Source organism: Corvus moneduloides, chromosome 18 (assembly GCF_009650955.1).
Source record: "Corvus moneduloides isolate bCorMon1 chromosome 18, bCorMon1.pri, whole genome shotgun sequence".
In the NCBI taxonomy this organism is placed as follows: Eukaryota; Metazoa; Chordata; class Aves; order Passeriformes; family Corvidae; genus Corvus; species Corvus moneduloides.
In genome coordinates, this window is record NC_045493.1 from 11,354,226 (window position 1) to 11,378,993 (window position 24,768).

General features: G+C 42.6%; 1 protein-coding gene across 6 annotated transcripts in view; it reads left to right on the forward strand.

Annotated features, from left to right (window-relative positions):
* Positions 1 to 24,768, forward strand: part of CLIP1 (CAP-Gly domain containing linker protein 1) — a 61,726-nt gene that overhangs the window by 30,259 nt on the left and 6,699 nt on the right. For 4 of the 6 annotated variants that reach the window (XR_004243701.1, XR_004243702.1, XM_032128323.1 and 1 more), the window contains exons 9-21: positions 102 to 134; positions 3,528 to 3,632; positions 4,955 to 5,899; positions 7,058 to 7,174; positions 8,101 to 8,158; positions 8,385 to 8,468; positions 9,111 to 9,267; positions 9,884 to 10,049; positions 10,136 to 10,351; positions 14,754 to 14,891; positions 15,967 to 16,073; positions 18,823 to 18,943; positions 23,151 to 23,203. Coding sequence is in view for 4 of the 6 variants with exons in the window: in XM_032128323.1 (XP_031984214.1) it covers positions 102 to 134; positions 3,528 to 3,632; positions 4,955 to 5,899; positions 7,058 to 7,174; positions 8,101 to 8,158; positions 8,385 to 8,468; positions 9,111 to 9,267; positions 9,884 to 10,049; positions 10,136 to 10,351; positions 14,754 to 14,891; positions 15,967 to 16,073; positions 18,823 to 18,943; positions 23,151 to 23,203 (2,300 nt within the window). In the remaining 2 variants the exon portion in view is untranslated. The remainder of the gene's footprint in view (positions 1 to 101; positions 135 to 3,527; positions 3,633 to 4,954; positions 5,900 to 7,057; positions 7,175 to 8,100; positions 8,159 to 8,384; positions 8,469 to 9,110; positions 9,268 to 9,883; positions 10,050 to 10,135; positions 10,352 to 14,753; positions 14,892 to 15,966; positions 16,074 to 18,822; positions 18,944 to 23,150; positions 23,204 to 24,768) is intronic. The other 2 variants (XM_032128320.1, XM_032128321.1) reach the window with 2 other exon arrangements.

Genomic DNA, 24,768 nt, shown 5'->3' on the forward strand with positions numbered 1-24,768 from the left:
TCAAGCTGATGAAATGTCTCCTGTTGTTTGTATTGGAATGGTAGTGCTGAGACTGCAGGTGAAACATTTTTGTTTGTTTGTTTTTTTAATTTTACTGATAGCGAAAGAGGCAGATTTCGGAAGACCCAGAAAATGTAAGAGGGCACTTAAATGTGCAGAGACATCCCGTGTTAACAGATTGTGTGCAGAAAATGCTTATACTGATTCACTAACTGCATAATCTGTTATTGAGACATTGACTCTGGTATTTGTGTGCATGTTGCTTTCAGAGCAATTACAACATTTCTTGGAAAGAATGTGTGTAATGACTAAACGTGGTAATCCCCATTAACTGCAGACAGGTCCAGGGTGTCATTAGAATTCTTTGGGGTCAAAACCTTTGCAACTCACTGAAGAGTCTAGGAGCTTGTAGAACATGACTGACCAGCATCCTGAAGTGGCCTTAATTTAAATGTAGGGTTTTAGCAGTTTTCTTCACAAAATCCTGCCTGCTCTCCTACAAGATCCTGCTGCTGTTCAATAGATGATGATTTTTCTGAGGGAAAAAATCTGTCTGTTCTTCATCTCCCCGTATTTTTTTCTTTTTTCTGTATGAAATGCTAAAGGGAGAGATGATTAAAACCATCTGAACAATTACTGGGCAAAGCTGTCTGATTTTATGGAACTTCATGTAGCTCCTCTTCAAATTATGTAGGAAAAATGTGTTACTTGATAACAGAAATGGCCTTGCAAGATGTTTAAGGAGCCCTCTTGCTTCCCCAGCTCAGAATAGTAAAATTTTAAAGGTAAATTTATCCCAGGCTGCCTCCTCTGCTGCATCCCCAGCCAAGACAGGAAGTTCTCAAGACTAGAACTGGTTTTCCTGCTGTGCATCCTTAGGGGTTCTCTTTGCAGAGATCTCTCAGGGATCTGGGTCTCCTCCAGTCTCCCTGTCAGGTTGATGCTTTGTTAGAAATAAATCTGCATGTTCCCTTCCTTTCTCTTGTTTTGTGCACTCCTTCTTTGATCCCATCTTTTCTCCTGACTTCCCTGTTCTAATTTTTCCATTAAAAATGGACATCTTCACTCTCCCGAGGAGAGTTTCCAGGCTGATGCTCCCTGATCCCGGTGGTGTCCTGTGATTGTATCCCAGCACAAGGGGACTGGAGGGCATCTTCCCCCATCCATAGAACTGATGGTCAGGATTTATGGCCTCAGCACAATTTCACAGTTTGATGGAGAATGTCACAGGCAGGTTTGAGTAGCCTGAATACACAAGTGCTGGAAAGAGCTGATGTCCAGCCTCTGAAGTTTGGGTGGAATTCTTGGAGGTTCAAGGCAGAGTAAGAATCCTGTTTCCACATCATTTCCCTAATTGTAAAGCTTTGGAGAAGGGGAAGGTGATTCCTTTGGTTTTGTTGTCTGTTTCTTTTTTTCCTGCTCTTCTTTTCCATCCAAGTTAAGATTTACAATCAAATTCTTTTCTTATTTTTGGGGTACTCTCTCTTCTCTGTTCACTGTGCTCTGGGGTTCCTCAAAGAGAACCGTAATCAGTAAGAATTTCTCTCTACATCATCAGGAGAGAAATTCGAGCAGTTCAAAATTTTGCAGTGATTTTTACCTCGGGGAATCTGGAACCTGTCCCTTGGAAATCAGATTTGATTAAAGGATAAGCTCTCATGCTCTGAATGGGGAAAAAGGTGTCAAGCAAAGATCTCTGGAGTATTATTTTTTAATCTTTTATTTCCATTTTGGCAGGATTTTAACTTACTTGCCTTTGTAGTGTGTAAGAGATGGGATTTAAAACAACCCAGTAATCAGTGATGGTCTGTCTGATCTTAGGAATAGTAAAACGCTGTCTATAAAATTCATGATCAGAGGCTTTGGGTTTTATGTAGCATAGAAAAACTTAAGGTTGCATATTCCGAAGGCGCACAGGGACAATTCTGCAACCACGAGGTTTGGGATTTCTTGGTTTTCAGTAGATCCCCTTGGTGAGTTAGAGCAGCTAAGGTATGAATTTCCAGTTTTTAAAGCCAATTGTTTTTCATACTTACTTACAATTTGGTTGTGGATCAAAGCTAATACTGACCTGTGTCAGAGAGAAAACTGAATTTTAGGCACTTATTAAATAGTTATTTCTCTTAGAACACTTAATTCCGTTTTCAAAAGCTGTGGGCAGGTAAAAGAATAATCTGTGTTCTGGTGGGGCATTTTTCCCTGTTATACCCTGAAGATCTTCCACTGAGAGAGAAACAGACCTGCCATGGAATTTCAAAACATCGACAAATCTAAAAAGCAACTTTTAAACATTTGTGGACCAAGGAACTCCATAGTAACACAGCCAGCTGTTTAAAAAATTAGCCCCCTTGGATGTCTGGATGCTTTTGGGAAGGAAGATAACTTGCTGCTGCCAGAAGGAATTCTGCATTTGGAGAAGTAGACAAGAAGCTCATCTCCATCTTTGTATTTCTCTTTCATTTTTTTCTCTTCCCTACTTCAGAGGTGCAGGTCAGGTTTGAACTACCTGCTGGACTTTCCCTGCATCTCCCAAACTTCAGGCTCTCTTGCCGGCCTCAGGGAGTATCTGGATATCAAGACAGAATACCAAATATCCTGTGTTCTTGCTAAAAATTCTCTTAGGAAGCAAAAGGCAGGAGGTACCTGCTCACTTCTGTTCATCTGTGTCCTGCTTCTCTTTAGGAACCTGTTAGAATTCCAAAGATCTCACTTTTTTCCTACTTCCACACATTGTTCAATATATTTAGACTTCAGTAACTGCAGAGCAACCAGGCTGATTCACTTTTTTAATCTGGTTTTGAGGAATCTTGTTGCTTGCTTCCTTCCTGAAAGAGGAGAAGAGGGGAAAAAAAGAGGAAGGTTTTGGAGTTACAGACAACCATTCTCTTTCTGTTTCTGTTCAAATAATTCAAACCGTAGTGACAAGTGAACCTTCATGTTCCCAGGTCTTGGCCAGAAGCATTTTTATGGCTGAGACTTAGAGACAGCTACTATCAAAAAAAGAAAGTTAAAGTTTTGATTTGTCACATGAGCTTCAGTGGAGAATTTTTGTCCCCTTGTTAGTAAGTAAATTTTTTCTAAACTAAGCTGAACACATTAAAGGAAAAAGGTAGTGGGATGACAAGGAGAGGGACTTACCATCCTGTTAGAACAGGTAGAGACATATATGCACATATTTATATTTTTGACATAACTATTCTAATTTGTGCTGAAAACTTCATGTACTGATAAATAACTTCTACTCAGCTGCATGAAACTTTTTTTTGGTTCATATTTCTCCGTTTGCTATTTATTTATTTATTTATTTATTTTACACATTTTATTTAATTTTTACATGCCCATCCATTCACACCTTCAGCCCATCTTCCTCATCCATAGCATTTCCCTGTCCATTTTCCCCCCCTTGCATCCTCTCTGCTCACCTGTTAGAAGGCTCTGGCAGCACGGCCTGCATGTGGCTCCTCCTCTTGTGCTGGCATGTGATGGTGGCACCGTTGTGTTCTCTTCCTCTCCCTCTCCACTAACAGACGCAGACCAAACTGGAGCATGCCCGCATTAAGGAGCTTGAACAGAGCCTGCTCTTTGAAAAGACCAAAGCTGACAAACTCCAGAGGGAGTTAGAAGACACTAGGGTAATGGTTTTCCCTGTTTGAATAACGAGCCTGATCTGTGTTGTGGAAGATTTCTGATGGCACGATGCTTGGGGTGACACGTGCTGGAACAGGTCCTTGCTCCTGTCATAGCCAGAGCTGGAACACTGTAAAAAATTAGCATTAATTTTGAGCTTCCATGGGGTGTGTGTGTGTGCCAGGACGTGTGACTCGTTGAAGAACTCAGGTAAGATGTCTTCACACTGCAAAAGTAATCCTTGGATCCAAAAGTAGCAAGATGGGACTGTGAGTTGACATAAAGGAACATTCAGTAGCTCATTTTAAAAGTTAGCAGAGTTCATTAAACCCAAAAAAAACCAAGATTGAACTTGCCAGTCCTTTTAACACAGACTTAGTATTTAGGGCCTGGTTTTTGAGGTCTTCAGTAGCTGCTGTACTACTTCCTTTGCTAAATCATAGTTTGCAGTGGCTTTCTAGCTCTTTTTTTCTCACCAATGACATAATCTTTTAATGGATATCCCAGTAATTAGTAATGCTGTTGCCTGTCAGAATATAACTGACATACTTTGTCCCAAGTCAGAAGTTCAAGAGATGACAGTACTTAAAAGAGGGAAAAACAATAAAAAAAAAAATATATGCACACACATATATTCATGCTCACACACGGGGATTTTCTTGAAGTTGAGATGGGATGAATAAAAAACCCAGGATAAATATAAAACCAATACTATAATATGTAATAAGTACTTTTAAAGAGCAGCTGCAGGTAAGTAATATCTTGTCCTGGAGGTCGAAACAGTAACTTCCTAATTAGAATTAATTCTGGGAGCTTTGCTGTAGCGCAAACTGCTCCAACAGTCAGTGAAAAGCTCAGATAGTGTGAGGACACTTTTTCAGAGAGAATGGAGCTGGTATAGAAGGAATTTCAGAGGATTTGTAGGTTAAAAATGTGTTTGTCATTTTCTCTGACAGTATTGTAGCTGGTGTGAGAGGAGTTTGGAAGGAATTATTTCAACAAAGACCTCAAGGTTCTCCATTCTTTCCCAGTCTGCTTTAAAATGGTTCTGAGGAACCTTTTTTTAATCATTGATAATATCCATCAGGGTGGTTTGTAAGATCTTTGGCAAGTTATTTCTAGATAATATCAGAAGAATGAATTTTAGTAAATTCTACATTTATAGACAAAACAAGATGCCTGTGATACACAATGAAATTGTGGACATTTTTCCCTTTTTGAAGCAATTTGCAATGCTCGGTGGAAGCTTTTCAGCAAGGCCAAGAGTGTCTTTGTGTTAAATGTATCTTTCATAATTATTCTTTTCTTAAAATGCTGTTGATCGTAGGTGGCGACAGTGTCGGAAAAGTCCCGGATCATGGAGCTGGAGAGGGACCTGGCACTGAGGGTGAAGGAAGTGGCTGAGCTCCGAGGGAGGTTGGATTCCAGCAAACACATCGATGATGTGGACACTTCTCTTTCCTTGCTACAAGAAATCAGTTCTTTGCAAGAAAAAATGGCAGCAGCTGGCAAAGAACATCAGAATGAGATTAATTCGTTGAAAGAGAAGTTTGGCCTTAGTGAGGAAGCCTTGCAGAAAGAGATCAAGTCCCTTTCAGCCTCAAATGAGAGAATGGCAAAAGAAAATGAATCCTTGAAAACCAAGCTTGACCACGCCAACAAGGAGAATTCCGACGTGATAGAGCTGTGGAAGTCCAAGCTGGAATCTGCAATCGCCTCCCATCAGCAAGCAATGGAAGAGCTGAAAGTTTCTTTCAGCAAAGGTGTTGGGGCTCAGACAGCAGAATTCGCAGAGTTAAAGACTCAGATTGAGAAGATGAAATTAGACTATGAAAACGAAATGTCAAACTTAAAACTGAAGCAGGAAAATGAGAGATCTCATCACTTGAAAGAGATCGAGTCGCTGAAAGCAAAACTGGTGGCAGTCGTGGAGGAGAAAGAGCAAAACCTGGAAAGCCTGAAGACCAAACTGGAAAGTGTGGAAGATCAGCATCTAGTAGAAATGGAAGACACTTTAAACAAATTGCAGGAAGCTGAGATAAAGGTAAAGGAGCTAGAGGTACTGCAAGCCAAGTACAATGAACAAACCAAAGTTATTGATAGTCTTACACCACAGATCAAAGCTGCTGAAGAAAAGCTTTTGGACCTTGCTGCACTTGAGAAAGCCAATTCTGAAGGTAAATTGGAAATCGAGAAACTTAGCAAGCAGCTTGAGGCAGCTGAGAAACAAATTCAGACATTAGAGACTGAAAAGGTTGATGGAATTAGCCAGGTTTGTATCAACATCCATCCTTTTCGTTTTCTTTTGCTTTTATTTTACATTTGTACCATTTTAATCTGCTATGGAAAATACATCACAGAAAAACCAAGTTTTACTGAATGGGTATCTTGGGACCATCTGAGGAGGTTGAGAGGAGCATTAACTGGGTCGTGTCTCAACAGGTTTCTGGTGCTCCACCTGCACCAATAAGCAAAAGGAAAAAAATCCTTCTGCACTTCCTTGCTGCAGATTTGGGCATGTCTGTGCTGAAATCTTCCTGTTATGGAAAAGTTACTTTGTTGGCTTGTTTGGGAGAAGAATCCACACATCCTAAGGTTTTAACCTTTGGGAATAGATAAAGGGACTTGGGGCTTGGTGGGGAAATATTTCCTTCATTACCTTTCCCCTCCTCTGACAAGGTGATGGAAGAGGCTGTTAAAAACAAAAGAAAGCACAGAAAATCCTGGTGGAACTTTTCCTTAAGCCCAGGCTCTGCAGGGATGTTGCTGGCACTGTTTCACTGCACTTTGGAACCACAGAGTGCAACTCGATCCAGGATTTTCCTTGGGTTTGGATGAAACACCTCTTTAAAGCTGATGGTAGTGAAGAGTAGAAGGAAAATAACTGGAAAGAGCTTTCCTAAACCCTTCACAGGTGGTTCCAAGATATCAGATTTCTACCTCTGACTCTATTTTCGACTGGGTTTCTGCACTACCCCTGGGTGTGGTACAGAGCCCTTGAAAAGGTTCCCTCCCCGTGGATGTGTCTTGATCTGATCAGCCAATTGAAGCACAAATCAATCAGTTCAAAAATACCAAACGAAAAAGAACCAAAACTGATTGAACTAATGCTGGAACTTGTTCGAAACTTTAAATGGACTCAAAAATGTCTGCCATTAAATAATGTATTCACCATTAATGCCAAAATAACTACATTTTAATTATTTCAAATCTATTCCAAGATGCAATTAGTGCTGTGATGTATGTAATCATCAGTGGAAATCAGCTTCACGCAGTTAACCCATCATGGTTTTTTCTTCATTTTTTTTAATTTTTCATCTTAGAGTGATTTTAATATTACAGTTATTTCTTTCAGATTCACCTTTTAATTTTTCTAATTTTTCATTCATGTTTGTCATTTTATTTTACTCCATTTTATCACCTCTGTTAGGCCAGTAATCTGGCCAAAGAACTGCAGGGCAAAGAGCAAAAGCTTCTTGACCTTGAGAAAAACTTGAGTGCAGTAAATCAAGTTAAAGATTCTTTGGAAAAGGAACTTCAAATTTTGGTGAGTAATACCCAAAAATTTTGACTTTACTCTTTGGATTTTGGGTTTCATGGTGAGAGTGTAATGGAAATCTGTGGATCAACTCTGAGCAAAGCCTTCCAAAGGTGTTTTACTCATGGAGGGAAGGGAAGGGGTTCATGGCTAATGAGATCTCTCTCAATAAAAAGATCATTTCACCTGAGTGCTGTGTTATCAGGTGTTATGTCTAAATAGAACTCATCTATTTATGGATTGCAGATAAAATTAAACCAAATCAAAAGCAGCAGCAGTTTAAATTTAGACTGCTCATTAAGGAACACTTAATGGCTCTTTATTGTAGCTGTGGTACCAACTAATGCTTGCTACACACTTCTTAAAATGGTTTTTCAAGACATTTCTCATTTAAATAAATTTCCAAATACTCTGTTGTTGGGTGGGGTTTCCCTGAGGAACTACACTGGCATTAGTAACAAAACAGTGGGAATTTTGGTCTTTCCACGGCCAGTAGTAAATACTCAGAGTTGGTGGAAGAGCCTCACTTGCCTTCCTCAAAATCCTCCCTTTTCTTCACTGTTTGGCATCAATTCCTGCTGGTAAAGCTGGAAAACACTGCTAGGAGATGGCTCACAGGGTTGCAGGTGTCCCCTGTGCAGCCTGGGAGCAGCAGGGATAGAGACCCCAGATTCTTGTTTCCTACCCTGGGCTCTGTGGCAGCTGAAGGAGGAGTTACTTTAAATGCTGAGGTGCTTGCAGCTAAGGCAAGGGAAGATCTTGCTATATGTTGCTGAATACATCTGTGCCAACCTGTAACTCAGAAATTTGAGATCTGTTTATGTTAGGAGCGAAAACTATTTTATTTTGTACATGAAAAATACCTAATATAAATTCAGTGGTTGAATTGTACTGTTATTACCAAACCTTACCTTAAGTTTTTATCAATTTTTCAGAAAGAAAAGTTTAGTAGTGCAGCTGATGAAGCAGAGAATGTTCAACAAGCTATGCAAGGTATGTGCTGCTAAAATAAACAGAGAACTAAAAAGCTGCAGAAATGAAATGCCAACAAAATGGGTTTTTTAAACACTTTCAAGCCTGATGGTACAGCAGCTTCAGTGGCTGTGGAAAGGATGGGATTACTTGCAGCCTCTCTGAAGGGTAACATCCCTTGCAAGTAGATGGAATTGTCTGCATCTAAGTAGTTACTAACTTTATTTTCCAAATTTTACTTGCCTAGAAACGGTGAAAAAACTGAACCAAAAAGAAGAGCAGTTTGCACTCATGTCTTCAGAACTGGAGCAGCTCAAGTCCAGTTTGACTGGTAAGGAAGGGATGAAATTGAGTGTTTTGGAAATGCATCAGCTGTGTGCTCTGGTGTGGCTCCTGTAGCCTGTAGGAGGCTTTGCTGTGCCTTTCTCCTTGTACATCTCTGTGTAAAACCAGTGTAGAGGGAAGTCAAGCACGATTTGTGCCCTGAAGCAAACCTTGCCTGGCGTTGTTGGCATGGGAGAAGTGATCCCAAGGGCTGCCCTTGCCCCTGGCAGTTCCTGCCCTGGCCTGAGCCATTTTTTCACTGTAGCTTCGTGTTGCCTTCATTATTCATTTTCTGTTGCTCTGCTGTACAGCTGATGAGTGGTTTCACCTGCAAGACCTGCAGCTCTCTTCCTCCTCTGCTTCCTTCCCCTCTGAGACAGCAGAACTTGTACCCACTTCTCATGGTCTGAAGTGAATCACTTCTGAAACAAAGGGCTCGTGGCTAGCTGCTCTTCACTGTTAAGATTAAGAGTCCTTAATCTTTTGCTGCAGTTACCAGTTCAATCTATCATCATTTTTCATTTTAAAGGGGTGATCTGTGAGGTCTGTAGCATCAGTATTGCTGTTTCTAGTTCTTTACAATCCTCTAGCTGTTCTGTGCATGCCCTTCCTCTTAAATTTACAGCTTAACAACCTTTGTTTTGCTCAGAGATGGAGAGGAAACTGAGGGAGCGAGAAGAGAGGGAGCAGCAGCTGATGGAAGCAAAAGCCAAACTTGAAAATGACATTGCAGAGATCATTAAGTCATCAGGAGACAGCTCTGCCCAGCTCACAAGAATGAACGATGAGCTGAGGTTAAAAGAAAGGTATTTCATCACTGTCAGAGCATTGTCACATCAAAACTCCTCTCCCACGCTCCCAGCTTCTCATTTTATTTTTCTGTAAATATCTGAACAAGATGGTCCTGAGTGTCACATTGATATGACAAGTGAACTTATTCTAGCAAACTAAATCAATCTAAACAGTCTCCTGGGAGTGATTTGAAGAGCATCCAACATAGATAATTCCAAAATTCTTATGTAATGTGCTTCTCATTGCCCAGAGTAAGTGACCTCTTGAATAATCCAGACTGTTGTGATTGTGCTTCATGATTATTTGATTACCTGATCAGCTCCATTTATTTGGATATATGAAAGACTTGGGTCACATTTTTGTGAGAGAAAATGTGGGGGTTTTTCCAAATAAAAATTGTGTGTACAATAGTTGTTCTTCACCCTTACAAAACCCCAGATGGGGAGCAAAGTTACTTGGTCTTCCCTGTGTATATTGAATTTAGCAGAACACTCTCTATCTGTTAAACAATTAAATCTCTTTCTAAATGCTAGGTCAGAATATAGAACTTCAGCACAATCTTGGCTCTTTCATCTCTGTGCTTGTGGTGCTGTCAGCAGAAAGTGATGTTCTTTCATTTGGTCTTTCCAGGCAGTTGGAGCAAATACAACTTGAGCTTACAAAAGCAAATGAAAAGGCTGCTCAGCTTGAGAAAAACGTGGAGCAGACAACACAGAAAGCTGAGCAGAGTCAGCAGGAAACCCTCAAGATTCATCAAGCAGAACTGAAAAGTCTGCAGGATCAATTAACAGACATGGTAAGAACAACTTTAAAAGCCCTCAAACTGCAGAATATTGTCCCACTGCTGCTAGAACTGAGTTTTGCTGTTTTATCTTCCACCAGAAAAAGGAGATTGAGACCAGCCAACATCAGTACAAAGATCTTCAGGCCAAGTATCAAAAAGAAACTTCCGAGCTAGTGGCTAAACACGATGCAGATATCCAAGGGTTTAAGCAGAACCTGCTGGATGCAGAAGAGGCACTGAAAAGTGCCCAGAGGAAAAACAACGAGCTGGAGGCACAGGCTGAGGAGCTGCAGAAACAAGCAGAGCAGGCCAGAGTAAGTGGCTTTTGTCACTCTGCATGTGACTTAAAGTTTAAATTTTCTGTCTCAGTGACTTGTTTTCTCTCTGCTTCAGCCTTTCATAGCCAGATTTTTGCAGTGTTTCTGTTTTGAACTTTTCCACGGTACGTGGATTTGGGTTAGGGAGGAGAAGCCCACAGGACAAACTGGTTGTTAGTTCTTTTCTAGATACACAAGATTTGATGAGAGACAGTTCTTTGATATCAGTTAACATTTTATGTTCATAGATATCTGGCTCAGCACAGCCAGCTGGAGCCAGATGTCATTCCCTGGTTTTTTATATATGCTTGATTTTAAGATGCATTGTGAACCACTTCATTTAGAAGTGCTACACACCTTTTGGTTTGTAGTATGATCTGCAGCTATTTAATGTGTAGCTGGACTTCAGCAATTTTGATTTTTCCTCCTGTTTCCTTGACATTACTGCTTGCTTTCATCAATTATTTGCTACAATCTTTGCTGTATGATTTAGCAAATTATTTCGTGTATAAATTGACACACAATATTGACACCACTGATGTGGTGTTTTGAATTAAAGGGGTTATGACAATATATTTTTGATAGAATCATGAGGAGAATTATCTATGGGTGAAATTGAGAATTGGAAGTCAGCGTCTAATAGAACTCCTTACATTTTAATTCATTTAGAGTCTCATGAAATCATTCTGTGGCTCTTCTTTTGAATAATTTACAGTCAGTTTATTGAGAATAGTTTTATAAATTACATGAAATTTGGATGGAGGAAACATTAAACCATGATTTTTTAACACTATTTAGCCACCAAAACCTTTTCTTGTGGATGACGGGTGTTCTGTAATGTAATGGGGGTGTCTGTCAGCAGCTGAGTTCAGACAGGGGCTGTGTGTCAGTGTATACACTTTTAAAACTTAAATTACAGTTGCTCTATTTGCCCTTAAAGCCCATTTCTCATTCATCTGCTTGACTTGATTTTTGTTTTCCCTTCTCCCTGACTTTATTTCTTTAGTCCTTAAGCTCTGTGTTAGCCTCATCCAGAAAAGAAATCGAACAAATGTCAGACAAGATGAGGGCTTTGATATCAGAAAAAGAGACTTTGGCACAGGAGGGGAAAACTTTAAAATTAGAGAGAGGTCCCTTGTTATCAAAACTTAAAGAATTGGAATCAAAGATTTTGTTAATGCAACAAGACCAAGAAGACCTGAAGGCAGAAAATAAAAGAATCCTAAAGCAGAAGGAAGAAGCTGAGGCCAAAAGCCAGCAGGAGAGCACAGAAAAGGGAGCATTGGTTTCTGAGCAAAGCAAATTACTCTCTGAACTTGAGGCAGTGCAGGCAAGGCTGCTGAAGGCAGCTCAGGAAAATGAAGCTCTGCAGTCCTTGGAGTCCACCTTGTTCCAACAGCTGGAAGAACTTCAGGCCAGCAAAGATGCCATGGATGTGGCATGTCAGAAACATGTCAAAGAATGGGAAGAGCTGGAGAATTATCAGAAGAGACTTTTGAAAGAGAAAGATGCAGTTATAAAAGACAAAGATGATGTTATCCAGAAGCTGGGAAGTTCCTGTGAGGCCCTGGCCAGTGACCAAAGGGAGCTTCAGCAACAAGTGTTAGCTCTGGCTGCAGAGAGAGATTCAGCCCTAGGGGAGCTCTTGGCTCTTCAAGACAGGCATGAAGCCCTGGAAAAGGAGCTGGGCAGGGTCTTGCAGAACCTGCAGGAAGAGAAGGAGATGCTCCTCAAAGGCACAGAAGAGCTGCAAGTGAGTTTAGACAATGCAGTCAGTGAAAACCAAGTGTTAAAAGTGAGAGAGGAAGAGATGCAAACACAGCTTACCAAAGTGATGGAAGACACTGTGGAGATGGAGAATTCCCTTGGGAGTCTCACTTGTCTTCTGGAGGAAGTGAAAGCCTCAAGAGAGACACTCAGTTTGGAATGTAATCAGTTACTTCGAGAGAAAGAGGCTCTTTCTTCATCAGAACAGAGGCTTTTGGCTGAAAGGGAGCAACTTCTCAATGAAAACAAGGCAATTGCTGAGAAGCTTGCGAAGGCCTCAGCAGATGTTGAGCTTTGTGAGAGAGTCTGTGCTGAGAACATGAACAAACTGACCTTGGAAAAGGAATCTGTCCTTCAGAAGTCGTTGCAGTTTGAAAAGCATAATGAAGCTCTTCTCCAAGAGAAGAAGGAATTGGAGACAAAATACTTGAGCTTCTTGATGAAAAACAAATCTTGCGCAAAGGCAATTTCTGATCTGAAGAGAGAACGTGAGCTGGACCTCTCGTCCAAGAATGCTCTGGCTCAAGAGAATGCCACACTCCAAGATTCCATTGAAGCCCTGAAGGGAGAACTAAGTAAGAAGACTGTAGAAAATCAAGAGTTGATGGCCTGTAAATGTGACCTTTCCAATCTTCTGGAGGCGGCCCAGGATGCCAAAAGAGCATTAGAAGGTGAGCTGGCTGCTGCATCACACACCGAGCAGGTCCTGTCGTCTTCCTTGGCGACCTGCTCCTTTGCCAGGGAGATGCTGACCAGGGAGAGGGATGAGCTGCAGGAGAAGTGTCAGAAATTAAACAGGGAGGTTGCTCTTATGAAAGAAAACTTAACCTTAGAAAAGGAAGCTCGAAAACTGGACGAGGAATCGTTTCTGTTGGGACATAGGGAACTTCAAAGGAACATCAGCTGCTTAGAAAAGAAGGTAGAAGAGCTGAGAGAGAAAAGTGAGGAATTTCTGGCTGAGAAAAAACTTCTAGTTCAGGAGAAAGAAAAATCTGAGATGAAGCTGGTGGAAATAATGAAAGAGAAAGAAACTCTCTGTGCAGAGAAAGAGCAGCTCACTTGCAGCATGGAGAGACTGAAGGGTGACTTTGCTTCCTTATCCAGCTCAGCAGCAGAATTCCAGGGCCTGCACGGCTCAATCTCCAAGAAGATGGATGAGCTCAAACACGAGATGGAGCTGATGGAAGAGGAGGAAATTGAGTTGCTTCAGGAACTGGACAGCCTGAGGGATAAGCAGGAAAGTGTGGTCATCAGTAAGGAGGGAACAGTGAATGAGAAGGGGAAATTCTCCCGGGATTATTACAAACTGTGTGAGGATGTTAAACTTTTAGAACAAGCTAATAGTGACCTCTCAGGCAAATTGCTGGAGTCTCAGGGCCAAAATCAGATGCTGCAGGAGCAAATGAACAATCTGATTTTGAAAGTAAAAGAACTTGAGACTCTCCAGACCCAAGCAGTAGTGCAAAAACCAGAGGTATTGAAATTCATAGTTAAAAGTCAAGTCTGGGGCTGATTCTACTAATCGTGAGCACTAACCCCTGATTTCCTCTCTGCACTTCACTGCACACTCATAACACACTGCAGTTGTGGGCTCTCTCAATATGGTACTTGGGGGTTGTTGCAAGTTGCAGCTGTGAGTCTGAAGGACACTTAAAAATTTTTTTAAATAATATTTTTAACTACAAAAGCCTCTGTTGTCGCTGAATGTTGCAAGAAAACAACATGAACTGTGAATAAAAGGAAGTTGTGTTCCCTGAATCTGGTAGGAGACATTGAGCAGCTCCTTCTGGTGAAGGGTTCTGCACCTTAAAACCTAAAGTAGTAATAGATAAGGTTTTAGATTGGATCTTTGTGCAATTTTATGTTCGATTGCAGCAAACTACAAACCTGAGTTACTCCAAAAAATATAAAAGAATGTGCTGCTCCTGTAAATGTAATTGGATAAAAGCAGTGTTAGAGACTGGGAAAGACACTGACAATTCTGAATTCTTTTTATTCACAGAAGTGTTTTGTATTCACCACCAACAAATTCTGTATAAAATACTTTGATTTTCAGTTTGTGTGGCTTGAAGCCCAGAAAATCCCATTGAATCCAAATTGGAATCGAGATATCCTATAGATTACACCTGCCTAAGTATTTTAATATCTTTGAGAAGTGTTTCCTTTATGAGGCCATAATGAACAATACTGAAATAATGCAATAATTGGCTTTATCTCTAATTCCATTATTTTCCAAATTTTTGAGTTTTTGTAATTCCATAATTTCTGAAAATATACCAGGCTGTTGGAAGTGAATATTTGTTGAATTACTACTGCCTAAAGAGGTGAGAGGTCTGAGAGCAGTCACAGTGGTGATAATGAGAAATCCAGGAATTAAAATAGAGGGAATTCCTCAGTGGTGACATGAGCATGAGGTTATGATCTGTTTCTGCATGGAATTGGATCTTCTCTTGTTCACTTCATTTTATACTTTATGCAGCTTCAAAATGCAAATAAATTCCCAGCTGAAGTCCTTACTTGACTGGGAAGCAGCTGACAAACCATGGAGCTCTGCATAAAGTATTGATGTTTTGCTGTCAGAGTTCCCGTTGGTACTAATTGGGGTTTTTTCCCCACCTCCCTTTATATCCAGGTGGCCAAACTGGCAGAAGATGTTTTCCAGGCAGTGGAGCAGGTGACCAAGGAGAAGGATGCCATTCACAAAGAAAAGATTGAAACTTTGGCCTCTTTGGAGAACTCGAGACAGACAAACGAGAAGCTGCAGAATGAAGTAATCACATTAAATGCTTTTCTGTGAAAAGTTTTGCCTGGTTTGTGAGAGCAACTGTTGAATTATAGAGAATTGGATTAGGCAGGAGAGAATTCTGTCATTTTCCCCTGTGAAAAATTACTGGATGAGTGCAGAGTGATGGAAAATGCACGTGGTTTTATGGTCAGGATTATTTTGTATTTTGCACGTGGTGTCAGTCCAAGGTGCAGCAGTTCCTGTTGGGATCTGTTCCCAGGCTGTGTCTTCCCACCACTCTGTGCTGCTCCAGGGCCTGAGGAAGGGGAGGATGCCCTCACCCTTTGGTCTTCTGCAGCTCCCATAGCACTGGGAGTGAACAGCTGGGCTGCCCTAAGTGCTGGAACAGGAGCGATTTCCAGCAGGATCTGCCGGCTCGAGAATTAGAAGTGGTGACGTTCATATGGGAGGGGTTCCCTTTCTGGATTAAAAAAATCCACAAGGTCCTGTAATGCCATGAGAATGGCTGCAGATTATCTGTTATGTAATATACTGTGGGGCTGGATGCAAGCAAATCAGGTCCATGAGCTCGTGGTGTTACCATGGGGGACACAAGCTCAGGAAAACCATGTCCAAGGTTTGTCCCATGCAACAAGATCTCTGCAAGGAATTCATTTCCTGTGGGTGCACGCACAGCATTCAGCCCTCCTGAGTCAGAAAATAAGGTATGGAAAGCAGAATTTATGAGTTATCTTAGAGGAATAAAGATCAAGGGAGCAGCTGATTTTAGCAACAAGCTTTGCATTTAAAGAACAAATAATGCTCTGAGTGCTGCAGCAGTTAATGGAGCTGAGGTGCTTTGGGCTTTACCTTGGGGTGTTGACACCAGATTCCTGGAAACTGCTCTCCAGTGGACTTGGAATTCTTTGTGCTGCTCTATTTGAATGCAGAATGTCTCATAAAATTTATTGTTGGACAAACACGTCAGTCCAGACAGGCTGGGTTAATTTAGGGGCTAAAGATGGAAAAGGAGGAGCTCAAGCCCCCATTTGGCTGAGTATTGTTTCCTGAGAACAGTGTGGTTTCATTGGTGTAATGAGGGGTTTTTTTTCTCTTTAAGTTGGACATGCTTAAACAAAACAACCTGAAAAATGAAGAGGAACTTAATAAATCAAAAGAGCTTCTAAATCTGGAGAACAAGAAAGTGGAAGAACTTAAAAAAGAATTGTAAGTATTTCAGTGTTAAATCTGTTCATTTTTGTGGGCACATGTACCTTTGTTTTTTTTTTTTTAAATTGTCTTTCAGCACCTTTCTGGTATCCTCACTTATAAAGCAGATATTAGCTCAAAATTAAATGTGTGGCATGTGCAAAACTTGACATCAGAATGTTGCTACTAAATTGCTGAAGGGAACTGAAGCAAATCCTTGGAGCATAGTTTGAAATAATTTGTTTGGTGGAGGGTTCTGCACCTGAGGGCACGAGATGATATTAAAATCTTTATTAGAAGAGAATTCTGTTTGATTTAATTACAAGTACACTTGGAGTGTTAAGTGGCTTTGTTCATAGAATATTTGATTCTGCTTTTATTTTTCATTGATGGCTTTATGAAGTTTATTTCTGTGTCCCTACTGTGTATTTATTCCTAACTGGTACAAACCAAATCCTATATATGGAACGTAAAACTCAAAGTTAATTGTTGGTTATTGGAGCTGCTTCACTGGAGAAACAATATTTTACATACTACAGACTCACGTTGTGTAACATTGGACACAAACAAATAAACTGAGAGCATTTGATATAAAGTAATTTTCCCTGTGGAATCTCATTGTAGCAAAGCTTTTGCTGTGCCACAGGGAATAAAGATCCCAGTTATTGCTGCTCTGCCAGTGGCTGCACATCCCCAGCTCTCAGAGGTGCCATGCATTAAACCACAGACCTCTTTCCACCTGTGCTCCAAGAGGAATTTCTTGGCTCATGGGGTGAGAGCTGGAATCTCGCTGACAGCTTATGAGCAGCTTTGACTAATTATTATTATTGTAGTTCCATTTGTCATTTTGTGACAGCTCTGAGCCACTGACAGCTCCGAGGTGACACTGGGACACAAGGGCCACCAGCTCACAGAATTCAGTGTCTGGCTGTGACTGGCAGTTTGTGCTGGTGGCTTTGGAAAACCTTGGTGATTGCATAGACCCCTTTGAGAAAAGCAGGATTTCTTTCCAGGAGCAATTCCTGCCTCAGTGCTTGTGGGAAATGCCAGAGCAAGTGATTGCTGGTTGCTCTAATGAAGGGATGAGTAGACTCTGATATTGTGGAAAGGCAGCAGATACTGGGCTGTAATTTGCCAGGCAGAAATTATTTATAGGAGATGCTGCCTTGAAAATCTCCAGCACCAAATCAAGCACCTCAGTTCCCAGGACCCTGATCACTCTGGAGAGGTTAATTCTGTTATTTCTTAGACTGTTGCTGAATGTGGTCTCTGATTATCAGAGCTGAGACCTTGGGGAGAAGGGGAAGCTTTTCTAGTTTTCAGTTGATCTTTAATAGTTCTTTTGTACCCATCAGCAGGGTGTGGTTTGAGAGCACAGCTCAGGGGTGAGCTGACGAGGCCTTGGTGAGGAGAGCAGAGGGAATGTGCCCACAGGAGCTGGAGGAATGTGCTGCCTTTGGAGGCAGGGGATGTGACAGGGACAGGGTGTCCTTCGGGAAAGAGCCTTCCCTGCAAGGCTGGGGTGAGGGAAAGCTGCAGTGCCGTGGGTGCTCCCAGGGCCATCCCTTGGAGATTCCTTGGCACGAACACAGGAGCACTTCAGGCACGCTGACCCCAGTGTTGGGTGTGGGATTTTTATAAAGCCCTGAACCATCTGTGCCTTAATGCCAAAAGAAGAAGGAGAAGGGGTTAGTGCTCAGCAAGGAAAAATAGTTAGAAATATGAGGTGGGAGCAGTTTGCTCCAGTTCAGGGGGATCAGGGTGGGAATTAGTCAAGGTGAGACCAGGTAGAAGAAATGGTTGAGAAATCAAGAGTCCTGTGAGATGCTGAACGCAAAAGTAAATGAGACTTTTGTCTAAATCTGCCCAGTAAGAGACAACAGATCCTTGTATTTTGAAGTGCTTGAATAAGTTTCTGACTTATTCTTCTACTTCCCACAGTTATAAAAGTATTTTTAATATTCCAGTCAGGGTTTAAGGTCTGTAGTATTGGTACACAGGACTACTGAGACTCCTTTTTTAAAAAACAAAACAGTAATAAAAATTACTATTCAGTGAAATTAAGGGTGTCTTTTGTGCTTTTCAAAAGATGTAAGATCTTAAAGATTTTGTGTTAGTCACTCATGTTACAGCTAGCATGCAAAATATTTTCCAAAATTTGTTACAAATAAATGTATTTTAAGGAAACCACATGCATTAGTAGCAACACAGGCTGATGAAAGCTGCAAAGTCTTTTTTTCTTCAGCTTTGTTTTTGTCCTCATTTGCAGTTTAGTGTCTGTTAAAATAATGGAATAGATGAGGGTTTTGCTTCCTTGGATCCTGCACTTTCTTGTATGTTTGGATGTCAGACCCTTGTAGGGAGTAGGAGCTCTAAGCTGGGTTTTTTTCTTGTTGCCTTTTTTCCTAGTTTTCTTTTTCTTTTTTATGCTTTTAAGCAATTCTGTTTTACCTCTGGCTGCAAAGTTCCCTTCTGCGAACAGTCCAGGCTGCAAACATTGCCGACCCTCTGGCCACACCCTGCATTTCCAAATCCCAGCCTTGCTGCCCATGGGAATTCCCGACTACCTGAACCACTGCGAGGGAAAGGCTTTGTGCAGCCGCAGGGTTCACCCTGTCCCTGTGTCCCCAGGATTGTCACTGCTATTCCCGATCCCTCAGCCACGTGACCCTGATGTATTTTTCCAAGCTGTGAAGCCGCCTCTCTCCCCCAGTTTTCCCTCGCCTCTCCCGTTCCTATGGTAACGATGCTCTCTGTGTGCTCGCAGCGAAGCGCTCAAGCTGGCAGCGGCTCACAAGTCCCAGCAGCTCGAGGCTCTGCAGGAGGAGAACGTGAAACTGGCCGAGGAGCTGGGCAGGAGCAGGGACGAGGTCTCGAGTCACCACAAGGTAGAGCGGCCGCAGCGGGCGGGTGGAAGCTCCGCCGGAGCTCCGGGGCTGCCCGGGGAGCCTTGTGCTGGAAAGGATGAGTGGTGCTGGGAACGTTTGGAAATAAATTTGGAAGCCACCTGCACGGGGAGGTTGGAAGTGCAGGCTGACAGAAGGTTATGTAACCCGGGAAGGATACTTGGGAAGGCTTGGGAATGAGCATAAATTAAACGTGCTTTAGCCAAGTGTATTAACAGAGAGTTGCTATTTCTGTCGGGAGTGGTTTTGTTATACAACTGTGGAAATGTCCATCCACCTAAGGAAATGTAGCTTTTAAATTCTTATTCCTGCTTTCCCCACTGAAAACAAAGAATACTTAGGATGTATTTCAGAATGCTGTGTAAAACTCCGTGGTTGGACTTGTGCTGTGCGTGTGTCTGCTCAAACTTCACACTGTGCTGCAGCCAGGCTGTGGGTCCTGGGGAACAGAACCCCTGTAAGGTGCTTTTTTGGTGGTACTTTATTTTTTTATTTTTCACTATTATATCTGAACACATTGTTGGAATCTTAAAATATGAGCAAGTTACTCAGCTTGTATCACTGGTACTTGCCAAAAGATAAAATAGATTTACAGTCCCTAATGTGGTCGGTTTAGTTCTTGTGGAGCAGTTCCAGTGACAGGCACACTGTGTAGGAATCTTGGGAAGATCATCCAAAAGATCCAAAAGCAGAAAGGTAGGAGACCAGGGTTTGTGTCCTGCCTTTCTGAGAGAGCACCTGTGTAGGGAGGGGATCCTGTTCCCTGTGTGTCTTGGTTTGAAAGTGTTTGCTAAGGAAGGCAGGAGCCTCCCTTGGAATGGAAAATGTAAGCCCCTTCCCTCCAAATTACTATAATTTTGAAATTAAGGGGCTTTCAGGCAGTTACATGAAAAATAAGAGTAACAGTTCTCTATTAGTATATAGAATAAGGCAATAATACAGAAATATTGGCTTAACCTGACAGAGCCAGGATATGACCTGACACCCTGCCAGGCAGGGTGGTGGTACCAGTCCAATTCAGGGGTGGCTGCAGTCCTCTTTGAAGTGATAGATAAAGTTCTGTTGAAGCAGTGATCCTGTAGAAGTGTCTGATCCTCCTCTGAAGGTCTAGTGGTGGTTATGTAGCTCTTGTCCTCTGGGAATCCAGTAGGTAAGGGCTGACTGTGTTCCAAATCCCAGATTATATCCAGGTGGGAATGCTTGGCTCCTCCCCCTGGGTGGGGCATCTCACAATGGGATGACATAATCCTGCGAGTCATGGGGTGAGTCCTTAATTGTCCATTAAACAGAGATTGCTCCCAGCTGGTGTTATCAGGGATGAGTCATGGTAGGAGATAACGAACACTGCCCCACCCACTTTTAACAGCTTGTGAGGATGATAAGAGAATACATACCTTTGGTGACATCTTACACTGTAACCTAGGTCACCCTGACAGGGCACAGACTCTTCCATGCTGCAGCAGGCTTGATTATTTTTAAAGCCAACAGGCTGATTTTTATCCAAGGGTCTGTTTGGAAGTCCTGGGGATGGGTGACTACAGCCCTGGCCAGTTTGTAAATCCTTTTAGCTGCTGGCAGGAGTAATGCTCAGACTCCTTCATCCTCAAGAGCCTTTGGCGGTGACGAGCAGAGTCCCAGACGTGTGGGCTCAGCACTGACTCATTCCCCATCTGAGGAGCGGAGGGGGGAGAGCACATCCCAAACAGCCACTGGGAGCTGCTCTCCACTCCCACAGGGTTTCCTAAATTATTTCAGAGTCTTTGAGGCAACCTGTTATTTCCAGGCAGAGTTGTAACTTCAGAAGGATTTGGCAGCACTGCTCAAATCTTTCTGCATTTTGACACATGGAAAAGCCCTGAGAGAAGAGACCCCTCGGCTCCCGAGCCATGGGCTGGTTTTCCCCCATTCAGTATTCTGTAAAAAATCCAGTCCGGGTTTTCCCCCATTCCGTACTCTGGAAAAATCCAGTCCGGGTTTTTTCCCCCATTCCGTACTCCGGGAAAGGTCCAGTCCGGGTTTCCCCCCATGCCGTTTCCCACCGCGGGATTGCCCGGGAGCTGCACGTTGTGCTCCCAAAAATCTGGGCAGTGGGGAGGAAAGCAGAACGCAGCAGAGCTCAGGCTGCAGAGGCTCTGTGCAGGTACCTGTTAAATGCATCAGGAAGGGGCAAACACAGGATTGGGAATTTTGAGCTGTTGTTATGGTATCCATATAAATTCTAACAGGTGTGTTGTCAGTTGGGTTAGAGGATCCGTGGCTCCTTTTGGCACAGTTTGCAAAATTAGTGGATCCTTGAATGATCTATCCGGACATCTAAAGGTTAAAGTGTCTCACACCAGAGATGCTGAGGGAGCTTTTCTGTATTGATCCGTAAATAATTAGCTGATTGTAATTAGTTAAAGAGTCACATTCAGATAAATACTGAGCTCGGGGAACTTTACTGGCTTCGAATTATTTGTTGTGGCATTTTGGCAGCCTCAGACCTGCCCAGGCATTTGAAATTAATTGGAGAAGGTGTAGAAATACCCAGCAGCTCAGCTGGCCCATCTTTTATTAACGTGTGCAGGGTCTGTTCTGAGGGTGCCGAGTGTGACTGTAGAGAAATGCCAGTGCTGGCAAAGGACAAGGAATCCAAAAAAGCAGCTGGGAAGTGTGATGCACAGGAGATGTGTCCCCTCACTCTGGAGATGTGCAGGAGGAGAGGGGCCTGGAACCCAGGTGTTAGAACGAGGGTCTGGAGAAGCAGCCGAAGCTGCAGCTCCCTGAGAGTCACATTTCTCAGACTTGTATTCCTCCCTTTTTTGTCACCAGTCTGTACAGATGTCAGGAGTTCACACAGGCTGCCTCTGGGCAGGAAACAAGACAGAAACTGGGAATCAGGGGATGCTCTGGTGCTGCTGGTGGAACTGGATTTTGGCTGGGTTTGACCTGCAGGAAAAATGTGCCCGTATCCCCATAGTGCCTTGGCTGCTCTGCTCTCCCACAGTGGTCACTTGCCTTGAGAGACACGTCTTGATTTGCTTTAAGAATTATTTATAGAAGTCTCTCTACACCCTTCTAGTATCTATTTTTCATATCAATAAAAGCTGTCTGATTAAGCCCAGTGAAATGATCCTGGTTCATCCCAAACCTGGGATGTTTAACAGCACTAGCACAGGGAAGGAGAAGGTAACTTGTCAGGAAATGTGGAGGAGATGGCTGCTCTCAGTGAGCTGCATTTAGCTGAGCTGGGGGCTGGCTGGCAACCCACCTGCTCAAGGAAACTTGTTTAACACCTTCTGTGCCAAACCTCAGTATCTGCAAAGTGCTGAAAGAATTCCCTCCGTCAGGGACAGCAGCTGTTGTCAGGGCTCTGAGGTTTCCATTATAAATGTATGTGTTCCTGACCTTGTGGATGAACCCTGGAAGCTTGTGAAATCCCAGTGGAAACTGTGCTCAGGGAGTTCTGATACAGACAGTTCTCAGCTGTAATTGCTGGCTTTGGCCATTGAATAAGAAGGAAGGAGGAGATGGTGAAAAATAATTAATTTGCCTGAAAAATACTTGTTTTCTTAACCTTACCAGAAGCTTAGTTGCCCCAGTGTTTCTGTGTTGGGCCTTTGCAGTTTTGTTGGTTTGTATTTCCTAACCCAGTTTGGACCCAAGAACCAACAACAATAATTTCAGTTGAAGGCCTTGCTGGTTTTAAGGCAGTAAGAGTGACCTCGCTGAGTTACAGCTCCAGGAAGTGGTAACAAACACCAGACCAAGAGCTTTGGGATCAATAATTTATCTCTGAGTAACGGGGCAGTAACAAATACGGATCAGCAGTGCAATGATCCAACACAGCAAACCCAGCAATTCACCAGTGCTGAGCTAAAAGTAATGGCCAGGCACACAGAGGGTTCTTGGGGTGTGTGGGGGCCCTGGAAATATCCTTTAACACTGGTCTCACACCTCTGCTGTGTGCACAGGGCATGGAAATGCTTATAAAGCACCACCAGGCCCTCAGTAGCTGATGTTTTGGTCACTGAACAGTTGGTGTTTGAGTGCATGTGCTGTGCCAGTAGAAAATCTGCTACTTTGAGGATCTGGGGGCTCTGCAGCCTCTTCCACTTCTATTTTATGATGATAATGATGCTCTGATACATTATACTAAGGAAACAAACTGTAGTGTATCAACTGGAGTCTGTCTGTACTTGTGTTTCAGCTGGAAGAGGAGAGATCAGTACTCAATAACCAGTTATTAGAGATGAAAAAGAGGTAAGTTGTTCCTGCTGATGTGTGTTTAACCCCACAGTCCTACAGAAATGTAACGCAAAAACGCTGCTAAGAGCTGTTCTTTTCTGTTGTGTCATGGTTAAAAGTGCTGAGTTGTTGCACTCGTTGGATTAGAGATGGAACCGTCCACGTTTGCTTTAGTTCCACACCTCCCACGTTGTGGTAATTCTTACTTGCAGTGATCAGTTTAATGTTTGGTTTTAGTCTGCTCTGGAATGTTGGATTGTCCCTCAGTCTGATAAAATGTGTGTGCACAGATCTGACCCGGCAAGCTCTTAAGAAATAATGGACAATACAGTGATGCTGAGGAGGGTTATTAGAGGAAAAGGGGAGAAGGAAAGAAAAGTTACTGGGCACTGACTTGCTGCTCTCATGGTTTTGGGCTGTCGAGTTCCTTGTGGGTTATTGCAGTTCATTCAGCACTGCTTTTAAATGCCAGGAGATTTGTCCTGGGTGACTGGGGCATCCCTTTGTAAACTGCTGCTCAGGGAAAGGTCCCAAGTCACAAAACTGAGTGTCTGCAGTGTGTGCATGGAAAGCTGATTGGCCCCTGTGCCTTGAGAGAAATGGGGGCTTTCCAAAAGCAGTTACATAAATCTTTAGAAAACAACACAGCTCCCCACGACACCTCGGGTGTTCCAGGAAAAGCAAACCAACCCCTGTTAAATTTTCTGGCTTTATAATGGTCACAACAAAGAACAGTGAGTGGCACTTGGGTGTTTATGCACATCCTTGGCCACTCAGTATTATCACTGTTCCCTTCTTCATTCCCTGACAGTGTTCTCTGGGACTGTTCTTTTCCGCTGTTCCAAAGGACAGCAGGCACATGGGGCGTTTCCCAAGCCAGTGCTTCCCCAGGGAATGTCAGAGTTGGATCAGCTGAACCTCCAGCTTTAACCAGCCTCATGAGCTGCATCACCAGCCTGTTACTGAACATGTTTTAAAATGTGTTTTCAGTAGTGTAACTCCTAGAAGTCACTTGAGGAAAGGAAGGAGGGAGTGGGGACGAAGTCATTCAATACTTTCCAGCAGTTCTGTTTCACAGAGAACATTTTCAAAGACAAACTCTGTCTAAGTTCTACAAAGGAAGATGTGTGGCTCTGATCTGATCTTCCTTCTCCTGTTTTACTCTGGGTGAGCTGCCTGAAATAATCCAGACACTTATGAAATCAGTGAAGTGAATTTTACCATGACTTTACCTTCAGTTGGTTACCCCAAGATGCCCCAGTTTGTGACTGGCTTAATGACGTTGCTCAGCAGTGTTGAATAAACTGCAATAGAAGAGGAAAATGAGGAACAGGAACAGGGGAAAATGAGCAATAGGAATAGGAACAGCCTTGCTGGGGCAAACTGCAGGCACTGGGGCTCCGAACGTGTCAACATGTGGCACAGCTGCTAATAAAAAAAGTTAGGCTGAATAAAGAGCTAATAAAGTAAAAATGATGAAAAAAAGTCTCTAAATTCCCAAATTCCCCAGAATGTGGTGATGGGAAGATGATGATTTCCTCCTTTTGCCTTAAGAATTCAAGCTGCTGAACAAGAGCCAT